This window comes from Scyliorhinus canicula, chromosome 21 (assembly GCF_902713615.1).
Source record: "Scyliorhinus canicula chromosome 21, sScyCan1.1, whole genome shotgun sequence".
In the NCBI taxonomy this organism is placed as follows: domain Eukaryota; kingdom Metazoa; phylum Chordata; class Chondrichthyes; order Carcharhiniformes; family Scyliorhinidae; genus Scyliorhinus; species Scyliorhinus canicula.
Window position 1 is genome coordinate 36,738,252 of NC_052166.1, and position 15,670 is coordinate 36,753,921.

General features: G+C 43.2%; 1 protein-coding gene across 8 annotated transcripts in view; it reads right to left on the reverse strand.

Annotated features, from left to right (window-relative positions):
- The window catches only part of ehmt1b (euchromatic histone-lysine N-methyltransferase 1b), a 175,004-nt gene that overhangs the window by 136,346 nt on the left and 22,988 nt on the right, over positions 1-15,670 (reverse strand). For 5 of the 8 annotated variants that reach the window (XM_038781536.1, XM_038781530.1, XM_038781529.1 and 2 more), the window contains exon 1: positions 6,836-7,018. The exons of the other annotated variants lie outside the window; for them this stretch is intronic. In XM_038781536.1, the coding sequence (XP_038637464.1) occupies positions 6,836-7,003 (168 nt within the window). In that variant the 5' untranslated portion in view covers positions 7,004-7,018. Of the gene's footprint in view, positions 1-6,835; positions 7,019-15,670 lie in introns of those variants that run through there. 8 annotated transcript variants of the gene reach the window in all.

Here is a 15,670-nt window from a genome sequence, read left to right on the forward strand (position 1 = left end):
GGAATGTACTAGGATGTTTTGACGGAACAGTGTATTCGGAATCTAAAAACAGTATACATATTTTTTTTTATGTATTAAATAATGAGGGACTAAAGCAATGATTTTTAATGGCATTTTTCCCTTTCAATTCTTTTTACAGGTATTCTTAAAAGTAATGACACCAAAGTGATCACATCAAAGAACAAATACAGCACAGGAACAGGGCCTTCGGCCCTCCAATCCTGTGCCGGCCATGGTACCTGCTTAAACTAAAACAGTATGCACTTACGGAGTCCGTATCCTTCAATTGCCACCCTATTTATATATTTGTCCAGATGTCCCTTAAATGCCTTTCATATATTTACCACCTGCTGTATAAAAAGCTCGCACATTTGTTCTAAAATTTTCCCCACGCACTTTAAACCTATGTCCCTTAATACTTAGCTCTCCTACCCGAGCAAAAAGTATCTGACTATCCACTCTGTCCATGCCACTCAGTCTTGTCGACCTCAATCAGGTCGCCTCTCAACCTCCGTCGTTCCAGTGAGAACAGACCGAGTTTATCTAACCTGTCCTCATAGCTAATGCCCTCCACACCAGGCAACATGCTAGTAAATCGCTTCTGTACCCTCTCCAAAGCATCCACACCCTTATGGTAATGTGGTGCCCAGAATTGTACACAATATTCCAAATAAAGCCTAACTACGGTCCTGTACATGAATTGCCAATTTTTATATTCAAGTAATAGTCAATCGCCCCCATTTTCAGCCTAAACTTTCATAATTTTTCATATATCTTATGTATAAGTTGACTTTCGTTTGAGGGATAGTAGAATGTGGTTTTTTGAGGCATAGTGGAACATTTTTTTTCATTTCTTTTTTAGTGGAGCATGCTTTTTTCCATTTTTTTTATACATCGCTATGTCAAAATAATGTAAGTGCAAGTTCTTTGTTTTTACTATCAGTAATTATAATTTCCTGATGTTATAGTCATATGACCAATGCTATTAAGATCTATATTTTAAACAACTAGATAGTGAATCGGAGAGAGGATGGCACAACTAGCATACATTAAAGTGTAAGATAAACCTTTATTTGCAGACTTAAAGTGGAACATGGTAATTCAGTGTAGTTTCGCCCGCATTTTGCCCAAGAAACAACTTAGGCTACGGTTACCGTTGCTTAGCCTGGAATAGCTTACCAGAAATTGGTAACTATATTGTTTTTATATAACGGTTGTCCCTCTAATTCCCTTGATTTCAACTCCTCAAAGATATTAACAGTGTAAATGTTAACCTCTTACTTCTTTCCTAAAAAGTCTAAAATATTTTACTTTTACATAAGTAGATACAGTAAATATGAAAGTTGAACATACACTTTCCTTCGAAAACATCTGAAGCTGTTATAGATGCTGTTATAGACTGCTGTATGCAAGGAAATGGTAGAAAGGTGGCAATTTCTTTCGCAAAGTATTCACTAAGATATTCAATCACACAATTATTTGACTTATCATCCACTCCTGCTTCACTTAGAAACAAAATATAAAATCTAGAGTATTAAATGGACTTTCACAAAATTTTTATGACTTGTACACCTGTTGCAGGGAATGGAGTTATGAGACCATGTTTACGCTGAATTTTACAGTACATTTTTAAATTCAACCAGGGAACTTTTATACTTTGCAGGCACTGCAACTGCATACAGAAGACAGAAGTACAAATATGCACTGGATAATAAAAGTTATCTGGAACCTCTTAGCCTCTGAAGTTTGCAAACCCAAGGCAGATTTGACATTGATATTTTCTTCAACATCTGCTCTCAACTGTCACAGTCAATTCAGATCTAAAATCTAATTTCCCGCTGGCAACTGAGAAGAAAAACATACACGCTGAATCATTCCATTCCACGCACAAATTAATACTAACCCAAATCACATTTGTCCCTTACAAGACAATTTCTATGACATTCTAGGTGCAAATCAGTTTAAAGTGCCAATGGTTAATAACCACCGATTAATAACAAATAATTTTATTTTTTTTAATTTCCCTACTGCGGGCCAAAAGGCTACCTCAGTGTATTTGTACAAGGTAAACTCATTTTGTCAGTTCCGTTTGATAAAAAATATTTTTATTTTCACTCGCACAAAGCTAACAACGGTAAATAAAATGTAGTTTGGCTGAATCTGCAGAACTCAAGCCAATGCATTCTGAAACAAGTCATTGCTCGAGACTAATAATCGTTTGTCTTGTATATTCTAAGGCATTTTTACATGGAGAGTACCATCAACCCCAGATTCCCAGCCCTCCAGCAATGTATCTCACAAGTAAAGGAGGTAACTCACGATTTCCAATTTGAAATCCAATCCAGATTTTTGCACCAGTACATTAAGTACCTCTTTGCCGCTATACTCAAAAGTGCACAGTTGGTTCTATTTGCATGATACCACACTGCATCATTGCACACAAAAAGCAAAGAATTAACTTCATGTTAATACCAAGGCCCTACTAATATCAATTTAAAAGTTACAGTTTCGGTGAAGCCAATGCTACATTTCACCTTCAAAATTGCACAATAACTGATTAATGGGACAGCGATTAAAAGCTCAAAGTACAAGGTTTCTGCAGATATTTATCCAATTACATAGCCGTAAAAATCTCTCAGAAAATTATAGGCCTGCAATAAATGTAGTTTTAAAAACAGCCCCCAATAAGAAGAGGACTATGCTGGATGTACAACCTCCACTTTTATGTTCTGATTTTACATATCAGTTCAGATTTAGCAAGCATGTTTACTACTTGCATAATTGTGTCAGCAATTCATGGAACTGACCATCATCTAAATGACGAAACTGGAAATGGCAGAGAAGGGAAGCAACAGGCTCAAGTTGCATTACGCCTCGTGTTCTTGTCTGAAGCAGGACACAGTTGGTCAACAAGGAAGTCAAATCAATTTGACTTAAAATGATTCATTGAAAGAAAAACCTCAAGGTGATCCTAATATAAACACATGCAAAATTCACTCTTGTTTTCCTTCCTCTTTGCTACAGATTTATTAAATACTGAAGGACTAATTGTAGGGAAAATAACAATGGCATGCAATAAATAACAGTTCAAAAATATCTATACGGAGATCAAATTTAACTGTATATTAAAACTTAATTTTAAAAATAGTTCCTGAATCAAACTATTTGAAGACTAGTTGTAGTTTGTTACTACTCTAAAAGACCGATTTTCTTTTTGAGTAACACAAACATCTTATTCCTTGGTCATTAAAAGTTTGCAAAATGATATTCTCATACAAAATATCGTTACAATATACCATCTTCGATATCGAGTGACACTCCCTTTGACATGTCCAGCATCAGATTATTCCAGCATTCTTCCAAAGTAGTCTTGACTTGGGTGTGAACACTAATGCCATTAAAAGTATGCCTTATCCAGAATATTAAGCCTCAAGAAATTTATGATCCGTAAGAAAGCACTGCATTATGTAAATGTTTTTCAGCAGTCCGGTAACTTTGTACCTCAAACTGGAAAAATTGTAAATCACCCAGACTCTCAAGATTGCTAAATCTACACCTGCAGTAGTAGCAAAAGAAACATGATTTCATCTGCAACAATATTTCAGATATTGCTTGTTTACAATCCCAATGTCTAATATATTTGCTGGACAAAATGTTTTCAACTGAACACTGGGAGCATGCTAAACCCATAAAAGCAACATGCTGTGTCCAGAACTTCAAAAAGCAAAAAAGGTTGAAAAATCTATGAACCTAACATCAATTGTCTTCTATATCTCTCAAAGCTTCTATACAATAGAACAATTTTGAACCAGTTATACCATAATGAGAATACAAGAGTGCTGTTCAAGATTTCTGCAGCCTCATACGATCAGCTTCAATATTTTGAGCATGCTCAGTTGAGGTACTTTCTCTGCAAAGTCAGCCATTTTGTGCTTTTAACTGCTGGGGCAGATAGGAGGCCCTGCCATATGGAAACTAAACTAGATGCAGTATTGCACAGCTTCACCACTATAAAGCAATACGACAGCTTTTTTACTGACTTAAAAAAAAAGACTGCAACAAAATTATGAAAATAAAATCTATAAAAATTGAAACTGTGAAGTATTTCCAGCAAGAAATTGAATTAACAGACATTGTATTTCAACAAATTGCTTCCAAACTAGTGGTACAAAAGATCTCAACACCTCCACAAGTAACAAAATTTCAAAATCTGATGTTTCAAAAGAGAGTGCACTCAACAATTGTTCTCCAAAGTTCCAGAATCCTGCATACATTCAAGGAAGCTGCATGCCAATGCCATAGGATATTTTGGCCAGTCACAAATTAAAAATAGTACCTTATCGACAACCTGAACAAATCGAATGGGCTTTAAAGAACACGATTACAGTTTGTTAAAGTTGCAGAAAATAATCACTACTCCATTTAAAGTTTTACACCAAAAACAAGATGTACCCGTACCAATCTGAGTATTGTGAAAATAACCATGTTTAATAACTAAAGAAAAAGTAATGATTTGACTTATCAGCTGTAGCTTCTCAAAATTACATACTGTATCTGACCAAATCTGTAATGGGTCCAACTGACACCATTACAACCTGTCCATTTGTTTTGCAGTATCTTTACATTCAAATAAATAGCAAGATCTCGATATACTAAATAGGTAATGTTTATCATTATAAAAGGGCTTGCATAATGCCCAAACTATTCAGTGTTAATACATTACATTGAGAACACAGCGAAAGGTAGTAAAGGGGAGGGGCCCAACCAATCACTTACTTATGTTCTGGTCCTGCCCTAAGTTGGAGAAATTTTGGAGGTCATTCTTTCGCACCATGTGGTCTTGCACATGGATTTGGAGCCCAGTCCCCTAGGAGCCATATTTGGGGTGTCAGGCTTGCGGGAGCTCCAGATGGAAGTGGGGTCAGATGTTTTAGCCTTAACCTCGCTGATCGCTCTCAGGCGCGTCCTTATGGGGTGGAAGTCAGTTGCTCCACCCTGTGCCTCGGTGTGGCTGGGGGATCTAATGAGAGTTTTTGTATCTGGAAAAGGTGAAATTTGTTTTGAGTGGTAATACATTTCAAGGAGCTGGTACCGTCAGCTGTGAAGGGGAGGGGGGGGGGGGCAAAGTGGGGTGTTTGGTTGAGGTTACAAGGTGGGGGGTTGATTTTTTTTGCTTTACAATGTTGTGTGTGTTAAATCGTTAAAAGTTTTTTTTTACAACACTACATTGAAAACTAGAGTTCAATTTTGATTTTTAAACAATATTGCATTTATATTTAATTAAAGGGGAGAGCGGGTTTTAGATTCTTGGGACAACTTCTGGGGAAAGTGGGACCTAAACAAGCCGGACGGGTGGAGCCTGATCAGAGCTGGGACTGAGTTTTGCTGGTGTTGTTATGGATGGTTTAAACTAACTTGGCAGGGGTGTGAAAACTGGGAGAAAATTTCAGAGGAACACCAAGGTGTACAAAACACTATGAGAGACAGATAGAATACTTAATTAATAGGTGGGGTCAGAGTAAGTCAGGAAGAAAGAGTGTAGTAATATGATTGGTGAGTACAGGCACAGTTTGCAATATGGGATACATCATGGTTATTACAATGACCTGTCTCATGAAAGGATAGTACCGCATGCTACATATTCCTGAATACGGGAGCGATAGGAAAGGAATAAAAAAGAGGATTGGCGATTTTGACTAAGAAGAGCATTGCAGTGCTGGAGAAAGAGATTACTCCATGGAGGTAAAGGGCAGAACTAATTTGGCTAGAGCTAAGGAGCAAGAAATATGTAATTATATTGCTTGATACAGTCTGTAGGCCAACTAATGGTGAGGATGTAGAGGAACAAATCTGTAAGGAAAATAGAGATGTGCAAAAATTATGAAGTAGTTATGGGGGGGGGGGGGGAGAAACCACACTTTAATATTCAAAAAGACTACGATCATGGTTGTGTTAGGAAAACAAAGTAGTTTTATGGGATTTCTAAACATCTGAAACAAGAGATAGTTATAAGTGTATTTAATCCTTGAAGGACAAAACCTTTAGTTAGATTCAAGCTCGACAAAAGTGTTTGTACACGTGAAGATTGTTTTTAATTCCAACTGTGATTCTATTGTATTCTATCTTCTCTGCAGTGAGAAGAGTAAATAAATCAGCAGTGGTTGCTTAGCAACTGAGGCCTTGTAAGGTAGAGAGGCATTTCAGTTTTAGGTTTAGCTAATTTGACTGCAATTGGAGATAGGTGGACAGAAGGCAGCTCCCACAGCTCTGCTAGAAACAGTTGGTTTTAGAAGGCTAAAGAGGGAACCTCTCAGCCTTGCTAAAAGAAAAGCCATACATTGAAATAATGGTTAAGAAAACCTAAAGTCCAGCTAGTTGAAGAAACTAGAGAAATGAAGAGATGTTTCCAAGAAGTTTGGAGTTAATGAAACAGAGAAAGGGCAGCATGGTGGCCTCGTGGTTAGCACAGCTGCCTCACGGCGCTGAGGTCCCAGGTTCGATCCCGGCTCTGGGTCACTGTCCGTGTGGAGTTTGCACATTCTCCCCGTGTCTGTGTGGGTTTCGCCCCCACAACCCAAAAATGTGCAGAGTAGGTGGATTGGTCACACTAAATTGCCCCTTAATTGGAAAAAAATAATTGGGTACTCTAAAATAAAAAACAAAAACAAAAAAAAAGAAACAGAGGAAACTGAAAACAGATTACTGTTCGGTAAAGTCACAGAATTGAAAAGGCATTGGATTGTGAGAGGCCAGAAAGATATCTGCAGAAAGTTGTCAGAAATTACTACAGTTTGGGAAACATATTTGAAATAATTGTGGAAATCAGTGGCTGTACCTGAGAGCTTGTGCAAAATCCTTTAAGACAAAGAAAACCTGAAGGGACAGGTGTAAAATCTGAAAGTGAAACAGCAGAGAGAAAACATAAAAGAACATTTGAAAGCATCTTTAAAAGCAGAACTCCACTCGTGTGGAAGCTGGAGTTCAGTGAGACTAGGAGCCTCATGGTGCAAGGATCATCTGGGGGGATTTTGAGGAGAAATCCACAATATTCACTGAGTTCAGAAAGGAACATGTCATCTTGTATGCTTAAAAGGGACTTTGTGTTAATGAGACCATTGAACTTAGATATACTTTGTAATCCGTTTTAACCCTAAAATTTGTGTGTAATTGTTAAGCAAAAGGGGGGGGGGGGGTAATAGGAACATTGTATAATAATACAACTTTTCATAAATGGTTTCTTCATGTTGCTAAAACTAATTACCAGTCCTGTTCCTCCATGGTTTTTTAAAGTAAAAGTTAATGTATCTTGAGCCAAGGTTCCATTCTGAGACCTTCCTGTCCAGTTATATCAACTGGGATCATAACAGTAGGATAAAGGGAAAAGAGGAGCAAGAGTTCCTCGTGTGCAGTTAGGAGAATTTTTTATTTTTTAAGTGTGTGCCCACTCCAACAAGAAATGAAGCTCTGATAGATCTAGTTTTTGGGAAAGTGGTGAACCAAGTCGATCAAGTCCCTGTGGGAGGGCACTTGGGAAACAGTGATATATTGTCTCGTAAGGTTTAGGGTGACAATGGAAAAGGACAGCGAACAATTTAGAGTAAGAATAATTTAACTGGAGGAATGCCAACTTCAATGGGGCAAGAACAGATCTGGGCCGAATAAAGTAGTCAACGGTTGACAGGAAAAATGTAGCTAAACAATGGGCTGCCATCAAAGACGACTTGGGTCTGGTATGCTCAAGGTGCATTCCCCCAAAAGGAAAAGGCAGGGCAAACAATTCTAGAGCTCCTGCATAACAAAGGAAATTAAAATAAAGTGTGCTTATGACATGTGGCAAGTAGGAGTCAGGAGTCAGGCTGAATACAAAAGGTTGAGGGGAGATGAAAAATCTCAGATGGCAAATGGAAAAGCAAATAAGACAAGCATAAAGTAACATAAAAGGGAATCCCAAAGTCTTTTATACGCCAAAAAATATTAAAAGTATGATAAAAGGAAAAGCAGGGCCAATTAGGGATCAAAAATGGGATTTACACATGGACACACAGGCTGAGGTATTCAGGCAGAAGATGTTCCACAGGCCATGGTGAAAGAGAAGGACAACAGCACCATACTTCCTCAGGAAAACTAAGAAAATTTGGCATGTCCACACTGACTCTTACCAATTTTTCCAGATATACCAGAGAAAGCATCCTATCTGGCTGCATGACAGCCTAATAATGGCAACTGCTTGGCCAAGACCGCAAAAACCTTCAGTGAGTCTGAACACAGCCCAGTCCATCACACAATCCTGCCTCCAATCCATTGACTCTACCTACACATCCCGCTGCCTGGGGAAAGCGGGCAGCATAATCTCCCACCTGGCTTCTTCCAACAAGCAGGAGATACAAAAACAGCTTCTTCCCCGCTGTTACCAGACTCCTAAACGGCCCTCTTATGGACTGACCTGATTAATACTACACTCCTGTACGCTTCACCCGATGCCAGTGTCTATGTATTGAAATTGTGTACCTTGTGTTGCCCTATTATGTACTTTCTTTTTATTTTATTTTCATGTACTAAATGATCTGTTTGAGCTGCTCGCTCAAATCCAATCCAATCCACTAGAAGGATTTAAAACTGACATGGAAGACATAGGCTACCTTACTTAAGTTGACAAAACACTGGAACCAAATGAAATGCAGATAAGAATACGGAGAGAAGTGAAAGTGAAAATTGTAGAGCACTGGCCATAATTTTTCAGTGTTCCTTAAGACTCAAGGGTGGGCTGGAGAATTGAAAACATTACGCTCTTGTTCAAAAAATGATTGTAAGTAAAAGCCCACCAACTGCAGACCATAAGACATAGGAGTAGAATTAGGCCACTCAGCAAATCAAGTCTGCTCCGCCATTCAATCATGGCTGATACTTTTCTCATCCCCATTTGTCCCCATAAACCCCGATCCGCTTATTGATCAAGAACGCATCTATCTCTGTCTTAAAGACACTCAGTGATGGAACTTCCGGTGGCGTAAGCGAGCAGGGTGGCCACAGCAAGATGAGCTCCCGCCAGTGGCCACGATTTGCGGCGATTTCAGGGATTTCCCGAGTCATCACTAACCCTCCCGACTATCGTCGGCCTTTGGGGCCGTCACGGGCAGCTAGCGGGGCCGGTTTAAAAACCGGCGAAGAACCCCGCGGGGGTGTCAGGTGCTGAGGCGCTGGGAACAGCGCAGAGTGGAGGTCGGAGCAGCAGGGGCCGAGCTAAAAAGAGGCCGAGGCGGCAGGCCCGAGACCAGGGCATGATGTAGGTGGGGTGTCCCACATCGGATGGCTCCCACCTAGGATGAAGTAAGAAGGCTGAAGTCCAGTCCTAGGGGAGCTCTGGGGAAATGTAGAGGAGAAGAGAAAGAAGGTTTAAAGAAGTTTGGTGTGAAAGGTTTTTTTCCTTCCCTTTTTCCCTTTTTTTGTGTTTTTTCAAGGGGAAATGTAGGGGGTGTTCTTGGGAGGGGGGGGTGGGGTTCGATGTTAATACTGCATAGGGGCGGGTCAGGCTTATGGGGCAGGGCCCGGTGGTATGATGATGGTGGATAAGAAGGGTGGGGTGAGACCCCCAGTTAGGGTAGTCACGTGGAACGTCAGAGGGTTAGGAGTGCTTGCGCATCTTAAAAGTTTGAAAGCCGATGTGGCAATGCTGCAGGAGACTCACTTGAGGGTGAAGGACCAGGTGAGACTTATAAAGGGCTGGGTTAGTCAGGTGTTTCACTCTGGATTTGACGGAAGGGCTTGAGGGGTAGCGGCAATGGTCGGCAAAAGGGTACGCTTCCAGATGGCGACGGTGGTGGCAGATCAGGGGGGTAGATATGTGATTGTGACAGGGGTGCTGGAGGGGAGGTTAGTGGCGCTGTTAAGTGTATACGGTCCCAATTGGGACGATGTGGGATTTGCAAAGAAGGTGTTCTGGGCCATCCCCGACTTGGACACACACAAACTGATTGTTGGGGGGGAGGGGGGAGAGAGATACTGGAACTTGGTGCAGGAGCCACGGCCATGGACAGGTCACGGCCGCGCTCGCTGGTCCCATCGGGGGGGGGGGGGGGGGGGGGGGGGGGGGGGGGGGGGGGGCTGGGCTAATGGTGGAAATGGGACCCTTGGAGGTTTCTGCACCCGAGGGAATGGGAGTTAGAAAGGGAATTGGAAGCACGGTAGCATGGTGGTTAGCATAAATGCTTCACTGCTCCAGGGTCCCAGGTTCGATTCCCGGCTGGGTCACTGTCTGTGCGGAGTCTGCACGTCCTCCCCGTGTGTGCATGGATTTCCTCCGGGTGCTCCGGTTTCCTCCCACAGTCCAAAGATGTGCGGTTTAGGTGGATTGACCATGCTAAATTGCCCGTAGTGTCCTAAAAAGTAAGGTTAAGGGGGGGTTGTTGGGTTACGGGTATAGGGTGGATACATGGGTTTGAGTAGGGTGATCATTGCTCGGCACAACATTGAGGGCCGAAGGGCCTGTTCTGTGCTGTACTGTTCTATGTTCTATGAGTACTCTGTTTTTCTCAGCAGTTTATAAGGTATACTCGCGGATCGACATTTTCGTGATGGTGAGTGCTTTGTTGGCTGGGGTTAAGGGTTCGGAATACTCGGCAATTGCAGTGTCAGATCATGCTGCGCATTGGGTGGATACTGGAGAAGAGGGTAGCACAGAGGCCGGGGTGGAAACTGGATGTGGGGCTTTTGGGGAACCAATTGTTCTGTGAGAAAATTGAAAAGGTAATTAAGGAATATGTAGGTTTCAACTGTATGGTGAGGTGTCGAAGGCAGTTGTCTGGGAGGCTCTAAAGGCGGTGGTGAGGGGTGAGGTAATTTTGTTTAAGGCCAGGGTGGACAAAGAGGAGAGGTTGGAAAGGCAGAGGGTAATAGATGAGATGTTGGAGGTAGATAGGAGTTATGCAGAAGATGGGGACCCAGCGAAGCTGGAAAAGAGGAAGGAACTACAGGCGAGCTTCGACCGACTGTTCACCAGGAAGGCGGTGCGCCAACTGAGACAAGCAAGGGGTGCAGTTTATGAACATGGAGATAAGGCAGGGCGTATGTCAGCAGGTCAGCTCCGGAGGGAAGCAGCGGCAAGGGAAATTCTCCAGGTGAGGGATAGGGCAGGGGCGTTGGTGGTGGCCCGGGAGCTGATTAACAAGGTTTTTGAGGAGTTTTATGAGAGGTTGTACAGGTCAGAGCCACCCGACGGAGACCGTGAGATGCAGGAATTTCTAGATGGGTTGGAGTACCCGAGGCTAGGGGAGGGGGACAGGGCTACATTAGAAGAAGCATTAGTGGAGCAGGAGATAAAGGATGCGATTGGGAGGATGCAGTCGGTGGCAGGGCCAAATGGGTTTCCGGTGGAATATTATAACAAATTCAAGGATAAGCTGGCACCCCGATGGTGGGGATGTTTGAAGAGGCGATATGGAAGGGGGTGTTGCCACAAACCTTGGGGCAGGCATCGATTTCACCATTGCTGAAAAAAATAAGGATCCAACGGAGTGTGGGTCATATAGACCCATATCATTCTGAATGTGGACGCAAAAGTATTGGCGAAGGTACTGGCGGGTAGGCTGGAGGAGTATCTCCCAAAGGTGCTAGGTGAGGATCAGACAGTGTTCGTGAGAGGGAGGCAGCTTTTTTCAAACATTAGGAGGGTTTTGAATGTCGTTACGGCACCGGCAGACGGGAAGGAAACAGAGGTGGTTGTGGCATTGGACGCCGAGAAGGCATTTGACCGGGTAGAATGGGGGTACTTGATGGCAGTTCTGGAGCAGTTTGGAATTGGACCAAGATTTGTGAACTGGGTAAAGCTATATAAAGGAGCCGAATGCAAGTGTCCGCACAAACAACATCAGCTTGAGATACTTTTCTCTCCACCGTGGGACAAGACAGGGATGTCCTATGTCCCCCCTGCTGTTTGCACTTGCAATTGAGCCGTTGGCCATCGCATTAAGAAGTTCGGGAGCATGGAAAGGAATAGTGCGGGGGGGATAGAGCATAGGGTGCCTTTATATGCCGACGACTTAATGCTGTATGTGTCAGAACCGAGTATGTCAATAGAGGAAATATTGGAGCTACTGCGAGTATTTGGGTCTTTCTCGAGGTACAAGCTGAACCTGGAGAAGAGTGAGTATTTTGTGGTGTCTCGGCCGAGGGTGGGGGCAGGGGTGGGGGGGGCTGCCATTCTGTAGGGCAGGGACTCACTTTAGGTATCTGGGGTGCAGGTTACCCGGGAATGGGGGAGGCTTCGCAGGTACAATATCACTAGTTTTGTGGGGAGAGTGAAAGCCGATCTGGCAAGGTGGGATGGTCTCCCTCTGTCACTGGCTTGTCGGGTGCAGGCGGTTAAAATGAATGTGTTGCCGCGATTACTGTTTATTTTTCAATGCCTACCGATTTTCCTGCCAAAGGCTTTTTTCAGGGAGATTGAGGGAAGGATTACCTCGTTCATATGGGGAGGGAAGGAGGCCAGAGTGAGAAAGGTGTTGCTACAGAGGGGAAGGCAGGCAGGGGGTTTGGGTCTCCCGAACCTGATGTACTACTACTGGGCGGCGAATGTGGAGAAGGTGCGGGGCTGGGTCAGAGGGATTGATTCCCAGTGGGTCAGAATGGAGGAGAGTTTGTGCAGGGGGTCGGGACTGAAAGCACTAGCAACAGCGCCGCTCCCGATAGCTCCGGGGAAATACTCAAGGAGTCCGGTAATAATAGCTTCATTGAAAATCTGGAGGCAGTTTCCCCAACACTTCAGGTTGGGGGCAGACTCAAGGGAAATGTCGATTCGGGGGAACCACAGATTTCAGCCAAGGAGGTGGGATGGAAGTTTTCGGAAATGGGAAGACAAGGGAATTAAGACGCTAAAACATTTGTTTCTTAGGGGTCGGTTTGCAGGATTGAGGGAGCTGGAAGCGAAGTATGGGCTGGAGCAGGGAGAAATGTTTAGATACATGCAGGTTCGAGATTTTGCCAGGAAGGAGATACAGAGCTTCCCGGAGGAACCGGCCTCCACATTGCTGGAGGAGGTGCTGACGACAAGGGGACTGGAGAAGGGGGTAGTGTCAGTGGTGTACAGAGCTATTTTGGAAGAGGATAAGGAACCACTGGAAGGGATCAAAGCAAAGTGGGACAAAGAGTTGGAAGAGGTTATAAAGGAGGGGGTCTGGTGTGAGGTGCACCGGAGAGTAAATGCCTCCACCTGATGTGCGAGGTTGGGGCTGATACAGCTGAAGGTGGTATACAGAGCACACCTCACGAGGGCAAGGATGAGCAGATTTTTTGAAGTAGTAGAAGATGTGTGTGAGCGTTATGGGGAGGCCGCTAATCACATTCATATGTTTTGGTCCTGTCCAAAGCTAGAGTACTGGAAGGAGGTATTTAGGGTAATTTCCAAGGTGGTGCACGTGAAACTGGACCCGGGTCCCCGGGAGGCCATATTCGAGGTGTCGGATCAGCCAGGGTTGGAAACAGGTGCGGAGACAGATATCGTAGCCTTTGTCTAGTTGATCGCCCGAAGGCGGATCCTGCTGGGATGGAGAGCAGCCTCTCCACCTTGTGCCTTGGCGTGACAGGGAGACCTGTTGGAATACCTGACCCTTGAGAAGGTTAAGTTTGAACTGAGGGGAAGGACAGAGGGGTTCTACAATTTATGGGCATTATTCATTATGCACTTTCAAGAACTGGATAACATCGAACATTAGTTGGGGGGTGGTGGGGGGGGCAGGTCGGAGGGTTGGGGGGGGGGGGGGCTCTGTGTATTCAGGGTGACCATGGGTAATCCCTGATTCCTTTTTGTCATTTGTTTATGTAAAACATGCGGGCTGATGTTTGGGGGTTGGTGGGAGGATTGGATCATTGTTATTGTTATGGGGATTGACATATTTGTTGCTGATGGTTGGTGGGTGTAAATTTGGGAGGAAATGTGAACAAGGAGAGTAAACATATTTTAAAAAAAATAATAGCTTCATTGAAAATCTGGAGGCAGTTTCGCCAACACTTCAGGTTGGGGGCAGAGTCAAGGGAAATGCCGATTCGGGGGGACCACAGATTTGAGCCAGTGAAGTGGGATGGAAGTTTTCTGAAATGGGAAGAGAAGGGGATTAAGACGCTAAAAGATTTGTTTCTTAGGGGTTGGTTTGCAGGATTGAGGGAGCTGGAAGCAAAGTATGGGCTGGAGCAGGGAGCAATGTTTAGATACATGCAGGTTCAAGATTTTGCCAGGAAGGAGATACAGAGCTTCCCGGAGGAACCGGCTTCCACATTGCTGGAGGTGCTGACGACAAGGGGACTGGAGAAGGAGTTAGTGTCAGCAGTGTACGGAGCTATTTTGGAAGAGGATAAGGCACCACTGGAAGGGATCAAAGCAAAGTGGGACGAAGAGTTGGGAGAGGTTATAGAGGAAGGGGTCTGGTGAGAGGTGCCGGTACCGGAAAGTAAGTGAGAGGTTGGGGCTGATACAGCTGAAGGTGGTATACAGAGCGCACCTTACGAGGATGAGCAGATTCTTTGAAGGAGTAGAAGATGTGTGAGAGGATAGTGGCAAGGTGGCGCAGTGGTTAGCACTGCTAATTTACGCCGCCAAAGACCGGGCCTGTGTCCACTGCGCCACCGTGCCGCTATCATGAGAAAGTTATCCTATACCTTACTCAGAAGTGTAAATGAAGGTTAGTGCTAAAACAAATTGATTTGCCATAATGCAATTTGTCAGGAACCGGAACTTCACAGTCTGGTATTGTTTTGACTTGAGATTAGATGATTGTGAGGCCTCTGGAAGAAATCTAATTTGCACTATTTCAGCACATTCGGCCAGAGTCTGTGTGTGGGTCTCACCTCCACAACCCAAAGATGCGCAGGGTAGGGGAGCTGGTCATGCTAAATTGCCCCTTAATTGGTTTTTTTTATTTAAATTTATTTTTAAAAAAACAAAGCATAACTTTCTCATCCACATTAAGTCCTACATTTCATCATTGTGTTTCTTTTTTTCAGATTTCCAGCATCTGCAACATTTTGCTTTTGTTACAATTATTATTTTAAATTCTTTCTTTGGCTTTATCCACTCGCTCATTCTTCACGGCACTATTTCTCTTGCATCCCTGTAGCGACTACTCTTTCTAAACTCGGCTTATCCCTTCCTTCACTCTAGTAAATGATAATGAAACAGAAACAATGACATTGTAAATTTACAGGAGTTAGACTTAACTATCCATCTTAGAACAAAACTAGCAAATAGTTACATTTGCTGCATTCGACTGAAATGTAAATTAAGCTGGACACAAAATCATGGAATATAAATATTTATATAGCTGCTGCAGTCCATACATTGACTCTTACTAACCATCTCTTTCTGATGAGATGGTTAAGCTGTTCAAATGGGGCCCAGAGAGAAATGCTTGGCAAAATGGAAACAAAACCATCACCCTTCGACTCGTTTGGCATTTCCCATACTTAAGTGAAGCACACAATGTCTATACTCAGGAGTTACAGGATAACAAAACAAACTATTTTCTACGAGTGAATCTGATACAAGTTCCGTAATAGAAGGAAAGTAGCTATTGTCAGTGCTTCCTGAGCAATGCATATCAAAAATCTAAAACATCTTAAAGAAGAACCATTTTGGGGGATTTCTTCTCTCCTTCCCACTCAAATTGATGATCTGATAGAGAAA